Raw genomic sequence first — 27,823 nt, forward strand, 5'->3', positions numbered from 1 at the left:
TTTTTTAAAATGTACCCTGTTATGGGGTAAACTGAAGACTTATATGCTCATTAACAGTCTTCAAGCAGATTATTAGTTCACAATGTCGTTTTATTTATGCAAAATATCATCAGATGCATAACTGCAATATAGACACGACTCGAGCTGGAGGCAAACCTCTATGCTGAAGGCTTCACCAGTCATAAAGCTTAGAATACTGTAATCTCTGATGAGGAATTATATGACAGCAAATGACAAATTGTAGCCATTCAGCTGGCAGTTATACGGGGGGGGAAAAAACAAACACAAAAACAAAAAAATAGATAGATACCAAGTTGACTTTCCTGTAAATGGAAGAACTACTGTAGAGTAGTATTCAAGGGGTGCGAGTCAAAAATACAAATTCTGACTCAGGCATGTAAACACTAGTGAGTTTTTCTGATACAGAAAAACGATATGGATAAGGAATAAAGAACTGTTTTTCATTCATCCAAAAATAAAAACGGGAATTCAATTTGCTGGAAAAATTTCTCAAAATAAACATGATGAGCTTTTGATTTTCTGACGTGGACTCGTTTTCAAAAAGTCGAATTCTGCGCGCTGAGAAAATGAAAAATTATCAATTTCGATGAGTTATAGTACTATTAATAAACAAGACGCATCACTCAAGTCCTCCAGGCTCTGCCTAGAAAAAAAAAATAAGCTCAAAGTGAAAAAGACTAATAAAATACTCATCTGTTTTATCTAATCAGCTGCTGATAAAGAAATTTGTAATAAAGTAGGTTATCATTTATCTGTTGTAAAACCGAAGCCATCTCTCTTGGCGGATTTGACACTTAAAATATTCTCTTATATACTACCATTTAAAAAAAAAATTCAAACTGTAAAAATAAAAAGAAGGAAATTATATTATGGGTAGCAACATGTAAAATAAAATCAACTCTGCTGAGAAGGAAAGGAGAAACAGAATTTGCATAGCACATTTGAATACAACTGAGAAGAAACTGAGCGCTGTTTTTGGTACAACATGTTTCAATCACATTTTTCTTTTTCTTTCAGTCCGTATGTACAAAATGAAAGTATTTTAGGTTCGTCTGGGTGCCTTGTTAGTTCATTAAAGGCAGAAGCAGTCACTGTAATGCTCACAGAGTAAAATGCCACACATCTTGTCCCCCGTCCTGTTTTTGCTCATGTAAAAATGAGATGTTCGAATCGTTTGCTTGTTCACAGTCCTTTTATGGAAATCCCCTCCCGCCCAAAAATATACAGTTCTGAAAGTGCCGTCTTGCTACATTGATCAGCTGATTCCATGGTCTGTTCATATCGTCACTCTGAACATGCCAATGATGAATAGCTTTTAGATACTGTGAGTTTTGGTCACATCACGTCTGCGCACAAACACACACACACACACACACACACCTCTCTCGGAATAGCATTTAAAAATAAAAGTTGCACTCCAGAGGTCATCGTCATAAGCGTTCCACATTCCAGCAGTGGGTAAAGCTTTGAAATGAACAAGCACCATTTTGAGAAAGGCCTCCATCGTCCTCCATTTTGGGAAAGAGAGATCAAAGTTCAGCAGTTTCCGTTTGACCGTGAGGAAAACGATACGATTTCTCAAGGTCTTGGCTGAAACGTCTGTTTTTTGGGTTTAGCGGCGAAAACCAGTCCTCCATCCTGAATCCAAAGTGGAGGCATCGCTGCAGGAGCTGAGGCCTTTTTTCTCGTCCTCCTCCTTCTAAGCTCCAATCGTGCGTTACAAAGTCCTGACAAAAAAAGTGTGTGTTCACGAGTCCTCATCGCCGTGGGTGTGCGTAAACCGGGTATGCTAACGTGACATTCAAAGAGTCATTGTGCTGAACAAGAGACGTGTGCTGGTAGTGCAAGACCAGTTCCTTCAGTGAGCCGTACAGGTTGTAAGGTTCGGCAAAACCGAAGCCTGTGGGAGTTTTGTTGATGACGCAGTGCTTGACCTCTCCGTCCACACTGCAAAAAAATAAAAATAAATAAATTAATTAAAAATAATAAGCAAATAACTAAAATTATTATTAATCTGCTAAGCCACTTATTTGACAATTTGCTTCCTACAAATGGCTCAGGAGCATATCTTCTCCCTCATTAAAAATGGCGAAATTATATATATATATATATATATATATATATATATATATATATATATATATTTTTTTTTTTTTTTTTTCCCATATTCCTAAATATGCAAATTGGAAACCACTTCTTTGTCGTCCTTAATACGCAGCTAACTTGTTGATCTCTAGAAAGCTAGCTCATGTCATAAGTCGTCATATAATTCAAGAGAAAAACCTGTGAAAGTATCAAGTTACCATAACAACACAATCTAATCTTCAGTAACATAAGCTAACTTGAGCTTACTGTGCAAGCTCAGTGACTGAAATCATAACGCAGCAAATAATTTGTACAGAATAACTGAGAAAGCTGTGTTTAGAATTAAAAAAAAGTACTTTCTGAGCTACCTCACAAACTTTCCACTCAAAGGAGGAGTAGTAAACTTTATGACTATTATTCAAGCTGCTACAAACAGTGATGTTTTTCAGAAGCAGTTATAAAATTGACGTACACAACACTGCAGGCGTAGCAGCCTGGTTTGCTGCTGTCTCGGACCAGGAATGTTCCGTCTCTCTTGCCGCGTAGCAGAGCTTCCGCTTGGATGCGGTTAATGTTCCCGAGCTTCCAGGAACGCTCGTCATGGTGTGGCAAGTCCTCGTCGTCGTCCACCATTGAGTATTGACTGGTGTAACAAAACCACGAGGCGGCGTTAGAGGCAGGATTTTGTACAGAATCTGAAATGTGGTCATATACGTGCTTTAGAGGATACTCACTCTTCCTGGTTCTCGTTTTTGATTCCCAGCCACTCGTTGAGCTTCTTTTGCCTGACACCCTTCTGTGTCAACCACCTGAAGTTCAGAACAAGGGAATGTGTGAAACCTGTGTCGGAAACGCTTTAAACAACTCTACGGATGCTAGGAGAGTGGATGAGCTAGGACACTTACATGAGGTACTGATCCCTGGTCTTCCTGAGCTGGATGAGATCTGGCTTGATGCTGTTCATCCTCTTGTCGATCTCCCTGTAGTCAGCTGCCTGTTTCTTCAGGTCTTCCTCCAAACGACGCTTGCTGTCCACGATCTCACTGATGCGAGACTTCAACTTCTCGTAGTTCACCATTATCCTGGAAAAAGCACAAATGCAGTTAGAACTGCCAATTTAGCTAATAAACTACAAGTGAAGACTGATAATTCAGTTCATTTCATTTGATCAGGGTTTTGAAGTTCAAGCCTCACCTCTGGATCTCTTTCTCATTGCCTTCTCTCCTAAACTTCTCGATGTATTCTTTGCTGTAGCGTTCTTGCGTCTGGCACTGCTCCTCAAAGATCTTGATGGTCTCGTTGAAAGCTTCGATCGCAGTTCTTTTCATTTGAATCTCCTGTGACGTTCTGGTGTACTCCTCATACAGTCGGTCATACTCCCGGTTTTTCTCTTGGTACTGCAAGTGGTATTCGTGCAACTTCTTCCCCACAGCTTCTATGTTGTCCTCTTTTACCACTTGATCCTGGATTTAAAAAAAAAAGGAACAGTAGGTTGGAGCATGACTTAAAATAAACACCATACCATACACCAAGTTCCCTTTGACACATCTTCATTTCCACGTGATTAACAAGAATCGGGCCTACCTGCTGGTGCTTAGACACAGGATACAGCAGTTTCACATCTAATTTAGGGTTGTACTGAGCGAGGGATTCGTGCCGATAGTGATTGATCAGCTCAACCACAGAGTTGAAGGTCAAAGGATCTGAGAAACCGTACTTCCCATCCCGATGGAAAATTTTGATCAGCTTGTTGTTGCCTCCTTTCCTGTAAACCAAATTTACAATGAATTACAGATGATGCACATTTATGGAACAAGATATGGCTTAAGTAAAGCTGGCATGCAAACAAACAAACAAAAAAAAAATATTACCTCAGCGTGAGGGTGTAGTCTCCATGCATTTTGGTGGAGGCGTCGCGAACCAAAAATGTTCCATCAGCTGTGTCTCTCAGCTTCTCATTGACCTCCTCCCTACAAGGGGAAGAAAAATAAATGATCAGGTTTAAGTTGCTGAAAGGAAATGTATCATTATTCTCACTTCCTGTGCGCTGAATGTAAAAGTAGGACGAATAACTGAAAGTGCTTGCCTTGAAATGTCCCCCCAGTACCATTCGGCATCCTGTAGAGCCATGTTGTTGTTCATACCGTTGTTAGTGACAGGGGCTGGTTTGGGTGGTTTCGGAGGTAGTGCTGTAGACAGGAGAGAAGAAGGTTTACTGTATATAGGCAGTGTAGATTTACATGCAAATGACCCAGCTCCATTCAAGGTCATTTACATATAAAAATTCACTCGGACAAGTCTCAGCCTACAAGCCTGGACATGTTCGGAACAATCTGAATGGAGCTCAGATGTTAGAACATCTGAGAGACAACAGTTTAGTGCCTCCAAGTGTAAATGGAGGATGAAAGCCTGTGAGCGCAGTGCAAGGAGGCTCATCATGACCAAAAGGTGAGTAAGGGAGATTATGGAATAAAGAAAAGGAAGATGCAGCAAAAAAAAAAATAATAATAATAATCTGAGCCAATGCACATATACAGCTCATCAGCCATCTGATTAAATGTTACCTTTGCAACGCAAGACAACGATTTCCACTCATCTGCAAAAACAATACCAATATGCTGCATACAGAGACTGCAGCGTGCACGGTCTGCTGAGACGCTGCTCTCTTTCACCAGCCATTGAGAACATGTTACATCATTGGTAACAGGAAATGGCTGCAGCTCATTGGTTGCTGAGCTGAGTGACAGAGCTGTGGGGGCTGTGTGGTCTCTGTGGAGCATGAGGCAGAGCTCCTGCGAAGGGCTATTTTTATCCCCCCACCATCTACCCACTCTTCTTTGTTCACTTAAGCACGAGTTGTCCAGCCAGCTCTAGACCTGACACATCACAGGTTTATAAATAAATAAATAAATAAATAAAAATATGCACAAGATCTCAAAAACCTTACGAAGTATACCAGCACAAAAAAAAACAACAAAAAACTGATTCTTCTCACAAACAGAAAGCCAGAAGCACTTGCCCTCAACTACATATAAGCAGCAGAAGTACAGGATTAACTGTCAGTGACAAGGGTACATGTTCCAACATGTACCATCAAGTACCCACTAGAGCCATTTTTATATATAAAACAGACATCCAGTCCAACAACAGATATGAACATAACACACCCAACGCCACATTAACATCCATGTGGACATGATTTCGATACTGTAAAAGTCAGAATTACTTCCTCACAGCTATATATATTTTTTTCAATAGCCGATATGAGCGGGCTCAGTCAAAGCCATTACATCACTTACCCTAGCCAATGGCGTTGCAAGACTGTTGCTAGCCACTCCTGCATCGTTGTCTGCACCGATATTGCTAATTCCCTTAACAAAATGACGCCACTGAGAACTTGCACTTTGTTTCCATTAAAAAAAGAAGGAAAAAAAAAAAAAGATTCTCAAGGTGTTATTCAGTAATATCCGCTTCAGGTCGCGTGGTCGCCTAGTTTCTCCACACCGCTGATATCGAGTCCGGTAAAAAGCAGTCAGATGTGAAGTGCACGGTAGCGCAGCATCTCTCGAATGAAAAGAGGATGTGGTACATCGTTCTCCTCATTTATTCCCCTCCCTCTCTCCCTCCCCTCTGCCTGTTACAGGTCTCCTTAGCTCCTCCTCTCAGCAAATGGGGTGACCGAGACAAGCTCCTGTGCTGGCAGGCAGATGAAGGCTGTGCGCTTCTGATTGCTGCTGCTCCAGAGGCACGTAGGCAGCTGCTACTTCAAGCACATGGCTGGGTCACAGGCAGGCAAACGCTCGCAAATACCACTCGTAATCCCCAGACACGTACCGCACAGTGGGGAAAATCCAGCTGGCTGCAATGTGGGGAGGCACGTCAGATAGTCACACTTCTTAGAAAGGCTAAAAGAAGCCACAGGAATGTGGCCTATTGTCCACATCATGTTCTCTAACAGGTCAAGGGAAGCTGTGAACCCCCAAGAGCTCAAACACTGGGTCAGAATTATTGTTTCAGGGGGGATTTTGTACATTTACTCTTCAATCTATTAGATTTCAACACTTCTACAAATCAATCAGCATGCGACTCAAGCGTCACGTTCTCCACATATGTTCGGACTTGTCTAGGCAAAGCCAGGACAAGTCAAACTGGTTAAGCGTTTTTTTTTTTTTTGACATGCTCTGAACTTTGTGCCCTGTACTTATCAGTCCTCTGTGAAAGACACTTAAAAGGCACAAAACGATGATATATTCTCTGCTGGATATGGAAATGGGGCATCATTTCCCTAAAGAAGCTGCTCTGCCAAAACCAGCCTGCGTATTTTAACACCTTTTTCCATCAAGCCATCAACTCACACTTTTACTGCTACGACCAAACGCTTTATGAAGTCTTTAAAATGACATGACACACTTACTTTGTAAATTGTGCATGTTCCTGAGATGTTCACAAAAAACGCACGTGTCCTGATCAATCAGCAAAAGTCCAAGTGCCCTAAATCCAAATCGCTTGCGTCAAGTCTCAATCCTTGGATTTACCAACCAGACCTTCACGTAGCACTTTAGCAAGGCAACTGCAGCAGTTAAAGAAAAATCCAGGCAAATCCTCAGAGGCAAGGTGCAACAGTCCTTGAGCTCTAGTGCTAATGACGGCATGAAAAAGAGAAGGCTGATTAATGAAGGCTGGCCTGAGGTGGATGGTTAATGATTGCTAGAGCAACCAGCCCTGGCCCTCTCAGAAAGCCTTCTCTCACTACTGTGCTGGCTCGCAGGTTCCAGTCTTATGATTAACTCGCTCAGGATCAAATATTTGCTGAGCTGGGCACTTTGTGTTTTGGAAGGGCTGCTCGGCTCAAGAAGGAGAGGGTGCCGGATGGTGAACTGAAGCCCTAGAAAGTATGTGTATTTTTGAGACGGTATGTATGAGTAGGAAAGAGAGTCACTCCTTGAAAGTTAAGGAGTGTATCCTAGAGCAGACGGTGCAATCAGCCAACCAAATCTAAGTGGGACTGTGGCCACCAGCTTAAAATAGTCTGCCTGTAACTGGGAGCAGACACACACACACACACACGACCAGACAAACACGCGTACAAAAATGCGTGCTTGCTAACATGCATAACTATAGTTATCACAACTACTTGTGCAGAAAACAAGTACGGGCAAGTAAACCGAGACAAAGAAACCGTGAGGCCCAGGCAGACACACACACACACACACGAACTTGGCTGAACAAACAGGAGTTAAAGAAGTGTTTACTCTTTTCCATTAAAGTAATGGTGCAGATTCCTGCTCAGACCACCTGTTCAGATTTAAAAGATTTAATAAAAAAAAAAAAAAATTCCCACAAAAATATACAAAAATGTCCTACAAATGTTCACATCCATTTTTAATAACTTAGTGATGAAAGGACACCAATTCCTAGTTCCGGACCATCAGCATATCGTTAGCTGTGGGAAAACTGCAGAATGGTCCCAGTTCTAACTGGAATGGTTCAGTCCAGGATCCAGCACATATAAATTACCCACAGCTGAGAAGTGGAAAATATATAAATAGACCCTAACAGGTAGTAAAACCGTTAAACAATCAGGTCACAAAGTAGTACACACACCTCAGAGGCCTCTCTATGGACTCCACTGTCTCGTACTCAGAGTTAAAAAAAAAAAAAGTTTGCCTGCAGTAGTAGATTCACAAGCTAACCCCTTTATAATCTGGCTAAAGATGACACATCAGGATGTGGACTTGCTCGGCTCTTGATCTGAACACAGGACATGCTCATGAATCATCAGTGTGCAAGAGCAGTAGAACTAAAGGAAGTCTGTATATCAAAGCTGTACATGCTGTACTGTGGGGGTTCCTGCTGCTGTATGGCCTTTACATTTAACCCAGTAGACATACTAATAATAGCAATCTCTAGCTTCTGGTCTCCATACTGCTCAGTTAATGATAGCCCACAAAACTGCTCCCTCACTCTCTTCAACTCGTGTCTTCATTTAACATGGTATTAAACCCACTGCAGTCAGCAGCAATTACATTTAATAAGGTTCCTGAACATGCAGATAGAAACCACACTTTACCTGGAGCTGCCTGGTTGCTGCTCCATTCGCTGGTCACCAGGACTTCAATGATCCTAATGTGTGACTCAGGGCTGGGCTCACAGCTGAGGACAGACACGAGAGAAATATCAGCGAAAGTCCACATCGCATTTATTCTCCACTAACAACCAATAGTACAACTGCTTTGGCTTCACTGATTTCTGAGCATTCATTCATGCTGAACATCCAAAATGGACAGAGCGCGCAAATTTTACTGGAGTGCTGGCGCAAAATTTTATACGACGCCTAAAAATAACGTGACGTCGTGTGGAGTCAATTCAGGGAAGTTTAATTTCCATTTCTACTAATACAACTAAACTGCACCAAAATGGAGGACTTTTTTTTGGGGGGGGGGGGGGGGGGGGGGGGGGGGTGTCACCGATCTTTTTCACATGTAACACCGTGTAACCTGCAGGTTTATAGTGTGTCTACTGGCATGTTCTTACCTGGATGCCTGCTGCCGGAATAGCGCAGGGCTGAAGATCTCGGCAAGGGCGCGGGCGTTCAGCAGGTTGGCGGCCGAAGCCTGACACACGTGGGCAAGGTGTCTTAGCAGGCACTGCAGCGTTAGCCAGTACTGAGGCAGCAAAACAGAGGAACCAGCAACCCTCCGCAAGTGCTCTGCGCATTCTTCCATGCCCTGAACCTCTGCAAAGTTAAACAGGAGTTAAACTTTCAGGTAACATCCAAAATCTCGTTAGTCTTTGGTTCAGGTCATTGGAACTAGGGATAGAAAAAAAAAAAAAAACAGGGAATTAAAAACTGAACTGGTATTCTTAACATTTATACAGAAGTCAATTTTATATCCTCCACCCCACCAAGAGAGGAATGATCCATAGAACAAGACTAAATCCTACATTCATTTTTGCTCATGTTTATAGACTTGAACAAAACACTTGAGGGTGTGCTGTAATCAGAAAATAATCCACAATGCAGTAGTGTGATGCAGCCAAATATGAAGTTGCTGTTACCACCATAGGGGAAGCCATGGCCTAATGGTTAGAAAAGGAGCTTAGGGACCAAAAAGGTGGTCCAGATGCAAGTGAACACTGATTGGTAGAACACGAGCCAATGGAGCGTGAAAACAACAGCTCTTAACATAAAAAAAAAAAAAAAAAGTAAGGAAAACAGAGACAAATGGACTGACCGAGAAGTCCAGGCTTTATTGAGCCCATATCTGATTGAGAGAATACACCGTGACTTCGGTGTTTCTAAGCGCAATATAAAACATTTTTGCTAATATTTCCTGCTAACATCATACTAGCCATTTGGGGGAAGCCCTGGCCAAATGGTTAGAGAAACAGCTTTGGGACCAAAAGGTTGCCAGTTCGATTCCCTGGACCAGCAAGAATGGTTCAAGTGCCCTTGAGCAAGGCACCTAACCTGTAACTGCTCCCCAGTTCAACTGCTCTGCGCATGTTGTACGTTGCTCGCTACTTTAAATACACAGTAGTTACAGAATATTACAGAAAATGTAAAAAAAATAAAAATAATAAAATGCCAGAATGATTTAGCTGAAAACTTGGATTGTGTCAGGTGAAAAGTAGAATATTTTAAACATTTAAATGTGATTTTCTTTGCCTTTGTGTATGTAAATATTATGAAAACTCGCCTCGCACTTGAACAGCGAAACTCACTCTGACAACCTTCATGGAAATTACAACCAGCTCTTCATGTTGGATGGAAAATAGTTTAAAAGCAAGAAATAAAATGGGCTACAAATAAAAACCCAAAGCTGAGCTGCACAAAAAGCTGCCTCACTGCACAGTAATCGAATTATGAAGGACTCCCAGTCATAAGCACGAGTTAAGCATTCAAAAAGAAGAAGACTGAGGGGATCATATCAAAGGGGGGGGGGGAACCCTTTCAACAGTCAGGTGGAAAGTTTTGTTCAGGCAGCTCCAAAACCACACAGTGATTGTGTGCGACAATGACAGAGCAGAGAAATGTACACTGCCTGCTGATTGGCTATCAAGATGATGTTGCAGTAAGCAGTCCTTCTTTTAGGTCTGATTAGCCACAGATTTCCTGTTCTGTGCAACGTGACTATATAACTGGCTGTAATCAGTGAGCAGAGAAAAAGGTGGCAAATTCTGCTTTTCTTGACAGCTTTTAATTTTTTATTTTTTTAAACATACTCATCTACTCAGCTTTACCAGCTTCCCAGAATAACCTGCTGTTTAATAAGAGAAAAGCAGCAGATGTGCACAGCCACCTTTGGTCAATTTTAAACCAGAAACAGGGTGGTGTTCGTTTAAATCAGACACATCTACAGGGATACTGAGCACTCGGATGCACAAGAGGATACACAACCTTTTGTAGTGCTGAGTTATGGTGCAAAAAGACTCCTTACAGCAAACAAATAGCAAAAGCAGCGTTAGCGCAACAAGAGAACAATTGTGGTCGCAATAAGATATTCAGAACAATAGCACCACCGTGTGGTATAGTCATTACAATCATCAGTGGTGTGGCAGGCCAGGCCAGGCCATACAAAAGATGAAAAACACTAATGGTGTTCTATTATACATTCTTTCCATCACTCGTTCTCACCTTGAGCAATGTGTACCATCTCAGTGTAGATTGCAGAGTGAATCACCGGCTGGGGCAAATCCAGTAGGTATCGTCTCAGACCGTCACACAGCGTCTGCAGGTCGAGCTGCTCCAAATCCACAGATGGGCCGTCTAACCCAAAGACAAAAACAATCACGGATTTGCTACGGAAGCAAGACACCGTGTGAGACAGGGACAGACCAAAATGTAACTCACCAGCGTCGAAACACTGCCGCACATCCAGGCCACCTCCAGCGGTGAAGTTTCTGTACAGGGTGGGGTTGTCCAGGCCTGCCAAGAGAAGAGCTTACAGTTATGAGAACTAATAATGCAACCACTGAATTGATTAGTTACATGACTTGGAAGATTTGAAAAATTATTTTATTTAGGCTGGCACTAACAAACACATGCATAAGACATGAATCTCAAACGGCATTCGTTTATACCGTATATTACGTAAAAGTATATAAAAATACATAATGGCATAAAAAACAAAAGTGTACATTTGACAGTTATTCCATGAAATCGAGTCGTACATGAGCTGATAGCTAACGAGGCGCGTAGCACCGAGTTGGCTGTAAGCCATGTATGACGAGATTGAATGGAATAACTTATTCTATCCACATTCACTGGATTTTGAGAAACGGAGCATTTTTATTTAATTTTTTGCAAATTTGATAAATAAAAAACTTTATACAAAACTTCACAAAATCCTTTCTGCGTAGAATGTAAACAAACTGGCGAATGACAGTAGCAATTTGTGAAAAACGTGATAATTCTTGAAAAATAAAAGATATGTTCTTACCATCAAATACTTTCATTCCATATTTTTTAATTTCTTTTCTTTAAATATTTTTTGGGGTTTTGTTTTCGAGTAGAGTTTTTGTGTTGTCCTGGGTTGGTTGTACCGAGGTACTAACGTAGCTGGTTCAGCAACACGCGCCACCATTTTCTTCTTCTTTAGGGATTTTTGATGGCTGGCAAACCAATTTAGAGGTGCATTACTGCCACCAATTGGGCTGGGGTGTGAAACAGGAGATTTTTTTTTTTGTACAGACAGACATTCTTTTAGCCATTTCTGTTTCTTTTAAATACTTGATAAAAAGTGATATGTCTGACTTGCACTCTGCACTTTTGTTTTCTCTACTCATGGTATACGAGCTGATTGGCTACTCTACTACTAGGCTATCAGAGCACGTGACTGTGGATAGAATAAATATATTATGTACATACTTTCGACTGAGCAATTATTTACTTTTTTTTTTTTAAACAAAAACTGCTCACCTTTCCTCTCGATGGCCTCCAGCAGTTTGAGCAGCATGGGCGGGGCCACGTCTGGAAGTGCAAACTGCTCGGTCAGATCTGGCAAAGTGCTGGGACCTGTAAGAAAAAGAGCACAGGAAAACGCTATTAAAAAAAACAGAGCAGTATGTTAAACAGAAAAAAGCCGACGTAATCTTTTCACATCTCTGCCACCTTTTCGTTAAACACCAAAGTCAGCTCAAAACGAAAGAGTGAACATTTTGCCCAGAACCGACAAACATTTTGTCCCAGCCACCTTTATGGGGTTGAAGAAATAGCAGGGTGCAGGTTTTTTTTGGTCCAGCATATGCGAGTATGACTGACGTGGCAACAAAAGCGTCTGATGTGAAAGTTAGTGGTAAACGGAAGGGTGCGATTAAGTGAAGAGCGGAGGTGGCCGGGAAGGATAAACAAACCCGCTAACAGGCAGACTGGTGAAGGGACGAGAGCCTCAGTTCCTGCAGCACAGGTGCACACTTAAAAGAGCCGTGAGGCCAGTGGGCTGCTTTATTTGGATTTGCAGGCCGCTGTTTCAGAAGGCCAACGTTTCTAAAAGGCTCAACTGTTTGCTGTGTTAAAGGCGGTGGAGTAAAATGCAGGTGCTTATGAATGGAACCCCTTTACAGTTCATTCCATATTTGGATCTTTTTTCAGGGAGTGGGCAGTAACTCATCCTTCTTGTTACTAAAACACGACTCGGAATTTGAATATGCACATTGGATATATTTTTGTGTTGGTTCAATTTTATGTTAAAATGAGTACCGCACTCTTGCGTGACCAGGTCATATGGCTCCTATTGAGCACGAGACACAGCAGGTTTGCTGTTCTGAAGTAATTGAAGCCAAACACACCCATGGGTGCCAAGTGATACAGAATGAGCAGTGAAAATCTCCATCAGACTGATTTAAGATGCAGCAAAGAGACAAGCAATCCTTTTTTTTCTTCTTCTTGCATTCTTTTGAGCATAGCATGCACTATGTAGGTTTTACAAAGCCTTTATGTTGTGAACATGTATAATGTATGAGACACCAATCTGAGATTTGGACATGCCTGATTTTACACAGACGATTGATTCTGCTTGAAGTAGGACACACTTTCAGTTACACAATTCAGTAAACCGAGATCAGATTTTTTTTCCCCTTCAGTTGGCATAAAAACCAACAAAAACTTTGCCTTATCAAATCCGTTCTGTTAAGAAAAACAAATATATTACACCACTCCAGCCTTCTCCGAGTCACTGGATTAGATCAATTCCAGCTCAATGCTAAGAGTACAGGTTGTTCATTTTCTAGGAAGCGCAGCAATAATGTTCCTGTGCTCCATCTGAGGTGTAACCTTTACCCAGGTGACACTTTATCCATCGTTACAGAGCAGCCAGCTGGTTCTCAGAAGTCGGATTCACACAAACCCAGGCTAATTTTACCCCCTGCTCAGGTGAAAATACCTCATCTGTGTTGAGCTTTAAAAAGCCCCACTTTTCACCACCATGGAGTGCTTCAGAGGTGGAGGGAAAAAAAAAAGAAATTGCAAACAAGTGTGCCTTGTGCATTGTTTATACTGGAGATGCATTCCAGTTATACTATACGCCGAAATGTGCCTGTGAGAGGCGTGGCTCTAAAAACCAAGCTAAGGATGGGAGCAGGATTGTGTTGCTTCCTAGAAACTAGAGGGGACCTGATAGCGTGGTCCCTCATGCCACGCAGATTAAATGACGGCTATAAAAAAAAAAAAAATCTGTGAAATGTTTTGGCTCATCTTTTCTCTGAAGTACTACTTCCTAGACTAGCGATCATCACGACTAAGATGGATAAAAGACACATATGACTGGAACCACTACAAGCTCTTTCACATACACAGGCCTCTCATACCACATACGTGTCTTTCTAGATCGAATTACTTTATTGCCTTCAGGCGAGTAAATATGAGCAGACGCTGGTGTCTTAATAACGTTGTTGAGTCTTCAAAGTGGAGCGCAAACTATTTTACATGCACCTTGTTCAGCCTTCTAATACACTGACGAGTCATTTTCATTCCCCTGGGTCCATTCAAAGACCACAACTCTGCCAGTCAGTCACTGAAGTTGCTCATGAAAACGTATCCATATTAACTGGGTCGATCATGCCTTTCTATTAGTTGAATAAATCTTATAATTCAACTTCCTGTTAGCGTTTTTTTTTTTAAAAACAGGATTTCACAAGATGAACTTTTAATGCCACTCCAAATGACAATTTTTTTTTTTTTGCACCACCTAGTTCCAAAAACTCTCCCTACAGAAAAAGGGTGCCTGTCTTCTTAAGGAGAGAGGGGTGGGGAAGAGAAAAACACAGTGCTCAAGCAACCAACACGCGAGCTCTGCTTCACCCCACCAATAAGAGTAGCTGCTCCGATTCTGGTTACCAGGGTAACAGGGAGGCGGAATAAGGGGGCCTCAAGAGCGAGTTGACACAAGCCCGAGGCAGTTCTCTCATTTCAGTCCCACAAGGATCAAGGAGAGGAGGGCTGTGTTTGGGGAAGTTGCGGCGTTAAGTGGCCACGGCGTGTCGTCTGGATCAGACTGTCTGGCTGGACTAAAGATAGCCAGCTGAGAAGTAAAATTAGGGACTCTAATCGTGTTACAGGCTTTGCCATAAAGACAAATATAAAGGAGTTCTAAAGCTTGGTGTTACGGTAATGATTTTATCACCGTACGAAAAAGCTCATACTTCTTGAGCCGAGTCATGCTTGAATCGAACAGAGGGCCATGTGGAAAAAAAAAAAAAGTCAGTTCTGAGCAATCAAGATTCAACTGCGTTAAAAAGCCACTGGAGCCATTTACAAATGACACCATGTTATACGGAATGTGATCTTACAAATACACAGGAGTAGGAGGAACAGGAGGCACACTATATTTATTGCTATCGGGGTCATCAGGCATCTGGTTTACACTAAAGGTGTGCATTGGGATAGGGATTCTGTGGAACCCAGCATGACGACAAAGACAGGATTTTTTTTTTCTTCTTCTTGCTGGTGTGAGTGAGCTCTCAGGAGCTTATGAGACAAACACAGACAACACTTTGTGATGTGTTTATTTATGAAACGGTGACAAGTACTTGAATTTAGACCTCTGGGTTTGTTTTCAGGGTTTGACACCAGAGCCTCGTGTTTGTTTTTAATAAAAAAAAAAAATTAACACAGTTCTGGTTAGGCCAAACCCACTGAGGTTAAATCTGAAAACAGATATCTAGAACAGTAGACATAATACCAGTATGTTAGACCCCTGAAAGAAGTTACAGTTTCACGAAGAATAATATTTTCCATTGCGGTCTACAACATCTTGTGATCATGTGAAGCTTGCATACATACACATATAATGTGTGTGTGTATATATATATATATATTAATATATATAAGTTTTAACATTTGATATGGTGTCTTTGCACTATTTTCAAAGAAATATAATGCCTCCACGATTTAATTAATATCAATAGGGCTCCTATTGATAGCAGGTCTGCTCTTGTGGCTACCTGATTGGACTACCCTGGGTGATTTATCTTTTATTTTTAAATAAAGGTGTTATCTATCTATTATCTTATATATATATATATATATATATATATATATATATATATATATATATATATATATATATATATATATATATACACACATTATATAAAAAAAAATAAAAGACTATTCTATTACATGCCATCAAACTCCTTGCCAAAATAAAAAACCTGAAAACTCTCTTTGTGCAGTCCTTCTTTTACAGTCCTCTGTCCCTCTCCCCAATGTGTTGCTAATCTGTCCATCAGACATGCTCAGCCTCCAGTAAGAAGATTTGCCAGTTCAGCCCTGCATCTCTGGAGGCGGTCGGTAATGAAAGGCACATGTGTGCGCTCTCACGCACATGACCGCTTAAACACAAGCGTTTTACTGCAGCTCCCAAAACCACGGCTGTTACGAAATAAAAAAAAATTTTAAATAAAATAAATAAATTAAAAAACACCCCATCCTGAAATTCTGCCATCACACCCTTTGTTTTACTGCTGTTTGTTACTAATTTAGCTTGGGCTGAAAAATGGCGATGTGTTACAGCATGATAAATGAATTGGCAGGTTTGAGAAATCCAGCACAAAAAATAAATAAATTAAAAAAATAAAATAAAAGGGCTACATTTTGTCACCTAAATAAATAAATCTGATGCTTCATGAAAGTTCAAACTTGTCTTGGATGGAAAGCGGGTTTGTAGCCGAGAGCACACGGCTCAATTTCTTCTTCCTCGCACAAGTGCAAATGCACTAGTTAACTGCACAAAGCTAAATCTGTCTACTGGGGCACAAGCTGGCCAGTCTCGCCAACATCATTACCACCACAACTGCTGCTCCAACCACCAGCTCTTATAACAGGGAGAGGGCCGTCTTCTTGGCCAGCCTGAGCATGTGTCGGGGCGGTTCCCCCCCCCCCCCTTCTCTCTCTCTAGGGTGGAGGCTGTATTGAGTGTTGTTAAATGTATAGATCTATTTTGCCATGCTCTGGGAAAGCAGGAGGAACGTAGAACCCCCAGCTGCTCACTCCTGGGCTCAGGGGAAAGTGCACATTCTTTGTGAAGCCCAGTAACAATTCTCCCTCAGTGAGCGGTTACACACAGCAGATGTTCAGCCGAGTGCTAAAGAGGCCCTTGAAAAGGAGAGCGCTACATTATCTCAAACTCCAGCTATGCAACATGTACTCGTCTGCTGTTCCTTTGGTTGCTCGCTCCCTTGCTCTTGTTCCATCTTCCTTTTTTTTTTTTTTAATATAAACGTAATGACCAATACTCACTTCAACCATGACTAAAAGAGTTGCAGTTTGTCCAATGGTCAACACCCCCCTCCCCACACACCCTTTCCTTCTAAATTTTCACCACGTTTTCAGTGCAAGAAATACACTTCCCATGAACTGAATGAGTGCACGCGCACACAGCTTTTACCTTAGAAATAAAAGAAGCATTGATAAAGATTAAACTACAAGGAAAGAAACTTGGATCAAGCACCCTCATGTATTCTGCCTTGAGGCATCCAATCTGCGATCTACTTAAAGCTGGGAGATTAAAGCGCTGCACGGAGACATTATGGTTACTATTTTAAGAGGACACAGAAAAAAAGTGCTTAATTTCTTTGTGAGCACATACAACCTACCTGCATAGACTTGCTGTTTCAGCAAAGCAGAAGTTTCATGTCTATTTTTTCTGGTTTTGTTTTGAGAGGCATCACAAAGACGGCTACAACTTTGTCCAACTTCCTTTTTTTTTTAAATAAATGAAGTGCATTTCGGATTTTACTTCATAGAAATTCTGCTTCAAGATGAAACAAGAACTGTTTAAAACCTACAGAATGGGAAGTAGGTTGGAGCCCTTATTTGCCTTCAAGTTAAATGAACATTCAGCCCAAGCTGAAAATCCCATAAACGTCACAACCATCAGATTATCTTTCCCAACTCAACTTCCCCCCCAATTTGTCTTTAAGTTCAGCTCAACTGTGCCCAACCGGACTTGATTAGTCATCACGTTCCTTCATGCAAAAATGACGTCAAGGAGACTTTAAAGGACGCCTCATGATTGCATTTAATCTCTCCAAGTATTTAACAAACTAAATTACAGACGAAATGACTAAAGCGCTGCCGCATCGTTCTCTTTAGGGAGAGATTACATGAAGGATAAAACTCGTTTCGAAAATGATGCCACTATTAGTACGATTTCGGCATTGCGTGTCCTGTAGGAAAATGTTAAGCAAAATGAAAAAGGAACCAACATGTCCATGAAAGACATTTTTAAAAAATAAATAAAAATCACAAAATTAACAAGCAAGTCATCTGACCAGAAATCACTATCTTTAAGGATGGACAAGGCAGCACGGTGGTGCAGTGGTTAGCTCTGTCACCTCACAGCAAGAAGGTTCTTGGTTCAAGCCCAGTGGCTGACGGGGGCCTTTGCCTCTAATAATAATAACCTCTAATAATCCAGTAGAAGGCAATGGGAAACCACTACAGTAACATAGGAGCTCAGATGGACCTGCCATCAGGCAGAACACTAAAGAAGTATGGACGAGAACAGACGCAATTAACCAACAACGTGCTTTTTATTAAATATCCACACATTTCATTAGAAAAAGTCATCACTTCCTGTGAACATGAGCTTAGCCTGATCACTACGTAGCTTAGATTACTGCCACATCTGTGTCAAGAGCGTGAGCCGAGAAGATTGAGAAAGTAGGTCAGTAAAGGAGCTTAGCCTGTGTCCATTAAAAAAAAAGAAATGTAATATAGTGAAGTGCTTCCATCGGAGGAGTGTCAGGCTCCAATCAGATCTGGTGTTGATTGAGGGGAAAAAAGGAGATCATGGACAATTTACTGCCAGTCAGCATGACTCGTGTCCGAATTTGCTCACTGCTTTACATCCCCTTTGATGTTACAGGATTTCTTCGTGGTTGGTCACTTATCACATGCTTTTTTTTTCTTCTTTTTTTGCAATCTTGTGGCTGCATCAGTTTTGGCTCTGACTGATTTCATAAGGGTCACGCTAACAGGTTTTCTTGTGGCGCCTTGCTGTTTTGTAATACAGTATGCCTGCAAAAACAATAGAATGTATTTAAGACTTAGACCTGGACCAGTATATTTCTTCTCTAACGAGATGCTGTAGAAAATGGTAGTGTGATATTAGGGCAACAGCACGAGTATCAACTTATGTGGAAAACGTACATGTGATAAAGAAATAATAGTTCAAGTCGCTGTCTCACAACAAGTATATTATGTAGCTGGGAAAAACGTGTTCGGAAACCTGCCTTCTGGTCCAGAAATGTATGTTTGTATTGGCCCCTTGTCAGTTATAGACACCCCCCCCCCCAACACCTTTCACATCCCCATGAATCATTATGAGAAGTTGGATGTTTATAGAGCTGTAACTTGGCTTTCAAACAGCTGAATGTGCGTGCGTCACAGCAGTCCTTGCTAACAGTAACTAGTTAGCATGCCAAGTCTAGTTGAACCACTATACATTTTGGGGGAAGAGCTTTACGTACGTGGATGGAAATGGGGCAGGCTCTACGAATTAAAAAAACAAAAAAAAAAACGAACCCCATCATTCAAATATTCAACTCCACTGCGAGTTATTTCTCACAAATCATCTTATCTAATGCACTTTTAAGTCCAGAATCAAGTGAGAGTTTTACTTTATATTAAATGACATGCAATATTTTCCTGAAATTCGTGGAAATGAGAAATACAACAGCATCGCTTTACGAATTTCCATTTCATGCTTTTCACAAATGTACTATTAAAGGAACAGTCCACCGTACTTCCATAATGAAATATGCTCTTATCTGAATTGAGACGAGCTGCTCCGTACCTGTCCGAGCTTTGCGCGACCTCCCAGTCAGTCAGACGCAGTCAGACGCGCTGTCACTCCTGTTAGCAATGTAGCTAGGCTCAGCATGGCCAATGGTATTTTTTGGGGCTGTAGTCAGATGCGACCAAACTCTTCCGCGTTTTTCCTGTTTACATAGGTTTATATGACCAGTGATATGAAACAAGTTCAGTTACACAAATTGAAACGTAGTGATTTTCTATGCTATGGAAAGTCCGCACTATAATGACAGGCGTACTAACACCTTCTGCGTGCTTCGGCAGCGCATTGATATCTGAGCTCCGTAGGATGGCACTTGCAGGGGACGAACTGACAGTAGAAGGCATGACCAACCTGTCAATCCAGACAGGAAGGCCACGCCTTCGGAAACATCAGCTGATAAAAGATGCGTCACCAATAACATCCGGTGACACTCTGAGAAAGACGACAGTCGTACGTCGAAACATGTCCGGTAAACAAACCTAAAAAATTAGATGTCTGATAAAAAAGAAAAAACTAACAATATTTAATATAAGACATAATGAACGTAATCGAAAGAAGGGAAGCCGTTTAAAAAAAAAAAAAAAAAGCGCTAATCTAATGCAAGGCAGTGCACACACTGATCCTCACACTCCAGAGGCCACAAAAAGGAGCACATTTGTGTTTTTAAAAGCTTGGGAGCCAGAACGGGCTGGAATTCCACATCTGTTGCTCTCTGAAGTAAACCCATGTGGCTCTGAGAGAGAGAGAGAGAGAGAGAGAGAGAGATGGTGGAGCAAGAACCCACTAATGCAGCAAAGTTCCCATTTTCAACCCTTCCGTTCTTCCTCTACTCAAATGTTTCCCCTCACTCCCTCCCTCCCCCAGCTAGGCAGAGTCCCAGCTATATGATCGGAGTGTTAAAAGGAGGGAAAGGAGACGACAAAAAGGGAAAGAGAGCCAACAGGATCTGCCAGATCCTTCAGTGTCGGGTAATAAATTACAAGTGCTGTGAAGCAACAAGAATCCAGACCCCGGGCCCTAGAGCCTGGGCTCGGCCCACTCTCTCTGCCTCCTGCCCGGGCAGACACAGAGACTTTACTTTTCCCGGTGCCACACTCAGTCTCACGCCAAGCTCTGAGGCGGTCACTCAACACTGCCAGGATTCATACGGACAACCATGGCAGACCTCGCAAGAATTTCACAATCACATCCCAAGACGACTTTGAGACCCCTGAAAAACCTGCAGCTGTGTCGAAGGCCAGGTTTAGTCAGATAGACAGACAGCACACACACACTAAACCCTATAGCTCAAAATTGAGCACACACACAGTGAACATTAAGCACTGAACTTTTATTTAAAAAAAAAATACCCACCTCTGTGCACTTGAACAAATGTACGACATGAACAAATGCACTTTAATATTAATCAGGTAACAATATTTATTAAAACAGTTGTCTTAAATACAAGACATCAGTATTTCCAAGATTTACAGGACAAAGATTGTCTTGTATTTGTTTTTTGATCCCATGTGTAGTATGGTCCAACTTTCAAATAAATCGATTTTATTTATTTGGTAAATATATTTTATAATAATTCCCACCCACCAGACAGGTCATCCCCGTCACATGACTGCTACCAGCCAGGGAGGGTGAAGGCCATCACATGCTTCCTCTGAGGCATGGCTGACCTCATCTTTCGGAACTGCTGCTCAGGCAACGTTAGTGGGTGCCATAACCCGTTCAGAAGAAGGTGCTATCCGCCCACTTTTGCATAGCTAGCGTCTCCGTGATTGACGGGGCGAGAGACTGACTGCACAGGCCGATTTTGCTCACTTGGTCCCCCGGCCACGGATGACCGTAGCATCATCGGGATTCATCAGCGATCTCCGGATGAAACGATGAATGCTTTTTCTGTTGTGTCACTTCGGAGCTGAAAAATATATCTTTACAAATTATAATCTTCACCCCAAATCAATATACATCTATCAGTGATGTTAAGATGCAAACTCTCAAAAAAATTCATGTTTAAATAAACGTACTTGTAAAGCACCAACTACAGTCATTTAAAGTAAACATAGGTAATAAATATTTTATGAAACTACAGTCTACAAAATGGTAAGCACCAGCCGCATCTCTTTACACAACTGAACTTCCTTCGTATGTTAGGATATGTTAAAAAAAAAGTGCCATGCTGTACTAACACAAAGATCAGTCTTCCACTATGGTGAAGTTTTGCTCCTGTACATCCTTTAGACCTTAAGCAGAAGTGTCCTAAACCACATACAGTCTTGCGAAGTATGACATTACTCAACAACTATATGTGATTTAAAGAAGATATAAAGATTTCCGGTTAGAAAAACTTCCATTACTTGGTATTAGATTGAAGGTCGGGAGCAAAAGCGGGGGGAAGCAAAAACACTCAGCATGTTTTGGCTGACTGACTAAATGTAGAATTACTATGTAAATTTCGGGTTTTTTTTCATAGAGCTGTTACAGTTGACAGCTTGTGCAAAAAAAAAAAAAACCAAAAACCCCTTCTTTCCATAAGGAGGTTGGAGGCTGGTACTCCTGACTGATGAAGCCTCAAAACACCACATTTAAACCAAATATTTCCACCAACAAAATGGACCACACAGCATCAGGAAGCAGATGAGGACTCGTGGCATGCCAGTTTTACCACTCGTGATTACTGCAGCCATATTTCACATATAACCTAATGTTCTGTGCGCTAATCGGAACACATCCAGTCACTTCAGCACCATGGCAACAACGTTCGTCTCTAATCAGAGGCTAATGCAGCAAACGGAGGAAGAAAATCAGTGACGCACCATGCACAGCGCTGGTCCCGGTGCAACGTGTGCACTTTAATTTGTTCAATCTGTTGGTGTGGAAGCTGCAGTGGTCCCCGAGAACACTTTTAGAAACACTAACCACCGTTTCGAGTGCATGCAGAAGGTTGGTGTTCGTTGTGCTAATAATACATGCTACCTTGTTAATCAGTGATCAGCCTTAAGGAACTAAACCTCTGCCAACATAACTACTGACGAAGGGAAGGGTACAAGGGCATTTTCTACTTCACAAAGCACCAAAACATGGCACTGAAATAAAAAAGAATCCAGGGACCAGGAAGAGCTGAAGGTATTTAGGGGGTGGGGCTAGCAGATTGTTTGATTGATTACATCATACAACCTGAAACACTGCACACACACCAGCTGGTTTACTGCAACCTGTAAAGACTTCATGCAGAGTGGCAGTATTTATTTAAGCTGATTATTTTATTTTCATCCTATATCCTTTATCAATAGTTTATCTAGGTGTGGATATTCCATCTTGTTGAGAAAACCGCAACATTAAAGGGATCCTACAGCGGATTGATTTTCAAACTTAATTTATGTAAAAGTAGTTGCAGATTTCAAAAATCTAACTTTCATTTTCAGAGACCAAATGGTTTTCGAGAAAAATGCATTTTTCTTCGAATACCGAATGGGCTTCCTGTAGTAGTGACATATACGATGACAGGTAGTGGTCGCTTGGAGCAACTTCAGCTGTTTACATAGTAGTTCTGCTAGTTTTACAAGTATTTTTACTGAATTTATTAGTTTTTAAATAAGTATGCCTCATTGTGTTGTACATAAATGCTATAATGATGCCAAGAAGAAAGACAAGAAGATATCTTTTCACCATTTACCTGGCCAGAATCACCCAATTATTCGCAAGAAATGGATTCACGCCATTGGAAGGGCTCAAAACAACCTACCTGCAGTGCCCTACTTATGTTCCGATGGAATTAAAAGCAAGATTAACATGGGCTTCTAGAATTAAAAGATGATGCCCTGCCAACAATATCTGCCCATCATTCAACTCCAAAAGTCGATACAGTGTTGGGCGTCAACAGAGACAACACCGCAGAGGTTAGTTTCGACTTTGTTCTACCATGATTCTTTGTAGTATATTATCGATGCCTTACTTGGTGAACAGTAATCGGTATTCCAATGTGTTGTAGGTTCTTCAGTGTATACTGGAAGAAAATACAGGTGACAAAGAAAACACTGACGCTGAAGAACAATCACTGACAGATCAAGAGATGGAGCATTCGATTGAGCTTCAGGTACATTCTACTATACTCTAGATAAGAGAATTGCTCAGAACATTTGCTGGCCACAACAGCAGCACGCTGAAACTTCTTTGGACACCATCTTCAGAGCGGAGCTCCGTTTTGTCTTTATTTTCTCTGCCGGAATCACTCTTGTAAGCCACCATTTCATCTTCATGATATTCTGGTTCGAATTGGAATAGTAAAACCATACTAAAAGGTAAACTTACTAGAGATTTTGTACTAAAAATACACTGAGGCAACTGAAGCTCTTCCAAGCGACCACTAACTGGCATCATCGCATAGCTCACTGCCACAGAAACCGCATCTGGTATTCTATTTATATATTTAAAAAAAAATAATAAAAATATGCATTTTTCTCGGAAACTGTTTGATCTCTGAAAATGAAAGCTTGATTTTTTTTAAAATCTACGACGAATTTTACATAAAATAAGTTTGAAAATCAACCTGCTGAAGGATCCCTTTAATCTAAGCGCATCTTACATCCGTGGATGCTGTTGATTTTTTACAGCTGTTACGGAGACTTTTATAATAGAAAAACAGAAGCCCCCCCCCCAAAAAAAACACTTCCTTTAACACACATTTGGGCCATAATTTATTCCTAAATGTGCAGCCAGTCTCATGCTGCTGGAGGGGGAGATATGAATGCAGCTCTAAACAGACAGATCAGTAACCACTGTGCTCAACCACCTACGACTTCAGAAACATTGTACCAGTTCACACAGCACAATGTGTACAGGCATTCATTTGAACCTGGGTTCTGAAAAAACAAGCAGTCTGAAATGATCAGAGAATGCGAGAATGCATCGAATATAATCTCACGATTAAAAATTGCTGGAGTGGAATGGTATGAAAGAGGCTGCTTTGTCCAATTTGGGCACAAATGCACTTCTGAAACGGACTTCAGAACATCGGATCATAATGATTAAGTAAGGAATAAAACACTTCGGGGCGCACTGTTATAATCAGTGATGGAGTGGTGTGATGCGAGGGTGTGATGCGGTCTGACAAAGCAGAGTTACTGTTATTATCCTGAAGTTGACCTCCCTATTTCACCCAATAGGAGCTTGTTATTCCTCTTAAAGTTGTGCTTTTTATCCAACAACGACTTTTAGCAGTAAACAGTTGCTTCCCAACCTGTTTTTTCTCTCTTGATTTAAAAAAAAAAAAAAAAAAAAAAAAAAAAACACTGGTGCTGACACTGGAGAGTCTTTTCATACATGATAAACGTATTAATAAATTGCTCGATCAGGTTCACTCACCTCCTTGCTCGGAGTCCGAGTCATTCCTGGCTGGTCCAGGCGCCACAGGAAGAGGCCTGGGAGGCCTTGGCTTCGGGGTCGGAGGAGATATCTTTTTCTTCCCAATGAACTCCACATAGGTACCAGGGAAGTCTCCCTTTTCCTGAGTCATCTCATTATACCCGGGCAGCCAGCCGATATCCTCCGGCCTCTCAGCCAGCCCTTCACTGTAGCCCAGTGCTAACAGGGAGCCTTTATTCACTATGAGTATGTCCCCGATGTGCAGGTCAATGTCCTCCTCTCTCTCCTTTTTATAATCATATAGTGCTCTGTACTGATATCCTTCTGCGCTCATCTTAGCAAACAAACAAAAAATTTCCCCCAAATAGCTAGGTTTTACACTTACACCCTACAATTACTTTTTTCCCTTTACAAACCACTTGTAGTAGCAGCACCAGGATGTTTATCTGTGGTGCAGACTATTTCTCTGAATCCTATTGCTTTAATAAGATACCATGCTGCAGTCTTCCTTCTGCCGATCGTTTATGTGAAACTGATTCTCCAGTGATCTAGAGGAGCCTCATGGTGCTTCAGACATACTGTTTCCATTAGGTCTGCTCCAGAGCTTTGGCCAACTCAAACACCACCTGCAACACACATGAGCTCTTTTTGTAATACTGCATTTAACACATGATATCTAACAAACAGATGGGCGACAAATTAAAGGAAAAACAAATATAGCATCGTAGTACGATGTCGGGCCACCGCGAATCACCAGAACAGCTTTGATGCACATTGATGTTCATGCTTCACGTCTCTGGAACTGTTCTTTGAAAAAGATATTCTCTCAATTTGTGTTTTGATAATGATGGCATTCAATTAGATCGAGTTGCGATGAGTGGGAAGGACAAATCAATTTACAGCCTCATCAAACCATTTAGTTTATTAAGCCCTAATCCCTTGTTGGATGGATGGATGAGGGCAGGGTCAACCTTAAAAAAAAAAAAGAGACCACACCCACCAGGATAGACAGGAGATTACTCATATAATAACTAAATCAGAAGAACATTGTATTGATTTGCAGTGACAGTTCTCTTTAAGGGGATGAGTGGACGCCAACCATGCCAGGAAAAATACATGCACTGGTGCAATGGGTTTTTCCCTTTAATGTGTCATCTGTGAACAGAACATCCATTTTATAGATCGCAAAACTTGAGAAGATATTGAAATGTCAGGTCAGTTTCGGGAAAGGCAGGTTATTAGATACTAATGTTCCACTAACGAGAAGAAAAAAAAAAAAAAGACACTAGATGCAAATTGTGATCCTGTCCCCCCCCCCAATCCCCATGAGAATTTAACATGCACCATTTGATCATTGTTGTTGTCGTCGGATAATGAGGAACCATCTACGCGTAACCAAAGAGATCTTATTTTGTTCTAAGAGCATGCACACCTTTGCACCAAGTTCAGAAAAGCAACTGTCTATGAAAGCATCCATGTTTATCATCCTTTCCCCTTACATACAAACACTTACTGTGCATTTTCTTGTTCAATTATGCATCACACAGTACTTTACTGTATTACTATTATTTTCAGCTGCATAAACCCAATCTCTAGGTTAATTAAAAATTCACTGCAAATCATTAACATAGGTTTGGAGTTGTCTATTTTTTTTTTTTTTTTTAAATTTACAGTAAGTTAATGGATCAGGATCCGAAATGGCTCCCTGCTCTTCATACAGTGCACCAGATGTGGACTGTATTTGCATGTCTTATGGTGCACCATATACCGAATGAAGAAAAATAATAATAAAATATTATGTGCAAGGCTTTGAAATAAAGCTTTATAGATTTATATAAGCATACCAAAAACTATTTACTGTGCTGGTAATTTATTGTAGGAAAGAGGTACAAGATGGATTATAAATGGATGGATAGAACATATAGTGTTTCACACTAAATATAGGAAAAACTGTCAGAGATTAATAATGATAGTGAATCTCTTTCAATCTGTGTGTGTGTGTGTGTGTGTGTGTTATCCCTCCTCCTGATCACTGACTTCTCTCTTTTTGACCTAATCTTATCTTTATACTCCTGTAAACTGTCATTTTGTTTTCTGTCTCCTATCTGTTGTTTTCTTTTGGCTGATTCGCTTCTCTTTCTGTAGTGCCATTACTATGGAAAGCATTCTTGAGTTGATGAAAAGCGCTATATAAATTAAACTTGTTGTTGTTATATAAAAAGTCACTCCATTGCTGTCCACAGTGTGATGCAAGTAGCCTGCCCGTTGCACGCGCTCTCACGCTAACGGTGTCGTGTTGCGAGTAGTGTGTGTGTGTGTGTATGTGTAGACTTTATTATTAAACACTAGCTGTGTGTGTGTGTGTGTGTGTGTGTGTAGACTTTATTATTAAACACTAGCTGTGTGTGTGTGTGTTAGCTACCTGTACAGAGTGAGAGTTTTAGACCCATGTATGCATGTATGTATACAAATAAAACGCTCTAAACAAACAAACAAACAAAAAACAAACAACTCAAAGTATAGCACAGTTAGCTCATTCTAAACAGCGCACGAGCTCTCTCGCGAGTCCGTGCACGAGCTGCGCCTGAGTAACGGAACAAACTGTTCCCAGAAAATTCGAGAAAACTGAGGCGGTTATTTCTATTAAAACGACCCAAAATGATAAAACAACAACGTTAAAAATGTCAAACATACACCCGACAAGAGATATCCGGCTGCATAAAATGTACTAAACATAACTAAAAGTCAAAAACTTACTCACTTTGACAACTTGTATGGAGTCCCGTCAAAGCTGGGCCAAGAAAATCCTTCCTTCCTTCCTTCCTTCACGTAAAAAAAAAAGTGCAGCTAACGACAGCTAGCCGCGTTAGCTCGACAAGATATCTCTCTCAAAACGTCAATGAAACTCAGGTTGAACTAAACAAATCCACTCCAAACGACGCTTTGTGTCTAACTAATAGAAACCAGTCGAATAAACTTCACTCCAAAATCGCGTTTTTACAATAATTCTCCTCAGTAAGAAATGCCACTCGGTACTCACGACTCCGCCCCAGTGGCTTCAG

General features: G+C 41.1%; 1 protein-coding gene across 2 annotated transcripts; it reads right to left on the minus strand.

The window, feature by feature from the left end:
- Nucleotides 1-69: 69 nt before the first annotated feature.
- pik3r1 (phosphoinositide-3-kinase, regulatory subunit 1 (alpha)) lies at nucleotides 70-27,823 on the minus strand. 2 transcript variants are annotated; one of them, XM_060912617.1, is made up of 15 exons: nucleotides 27,523-27,823; nucleotides 24,762-25,387; nucleotides 12,029-12,124; nucleotides 10,961-11,035; nucleotides 10,745-10,876; nucleotides 8,641-8,842; nucleotides 8,177-8,259; nucleotides 4,193-4,295; nucleotides 3,978-4,076; nucleotides 3,691-3,871; nucleotides 3,301-3,569; nucleotides 3,012-3,188; nucleotides 2,841-2,915; nucleotides 2,579-2,749; nucleotides 70-1,968 (listed from the first exon to the last, which is right to left on the minus strand). In XM_060912617.1, the coding sequence occupies exons 2-15, from the start codon at nucleotides 25,093-25,095 to the stop codon at nucleotides 1,779-1,781; spliced, it is 2,187 nt and encodes a 728-aa protein (XP_060768600.1). In that variant the 5' UTR covers nucleotides 25,096-25,387; nucleotides 27,523-27,823; the 3' UTR covers nucleotides 70-1,778. The 2 variants fall into 2 exon arrangements, with proteins under 2 accessions (XP_060768600.1, XP_060768601.1); XM_060912618.1 differs by lacking the exons at nucleotides 8,177-8,259; nucleotides 8,641-8,842; nucleotides 10,745-10,876; ... (2 more) ...; nucleotides 24,762-25,387; nucleotides 27,523-27,823 and adding an exon at nucleotides 5,406-5,706.

The sequence above is a fragment of the Neoarius graeffei genome, chromosome 28 (genome assembly GCF_027579695.1).
Source record: "Neoarius graeffei isolate fNeoGra1 chromosome 28, fNeoGra1.pri, whole genome shotgun sequence".
NCBI lineage: Eukaryota > Metazoa > Chordata > Actinopteri > Siluriformes > Ariidae > Neoarius > Neoarius graeffei.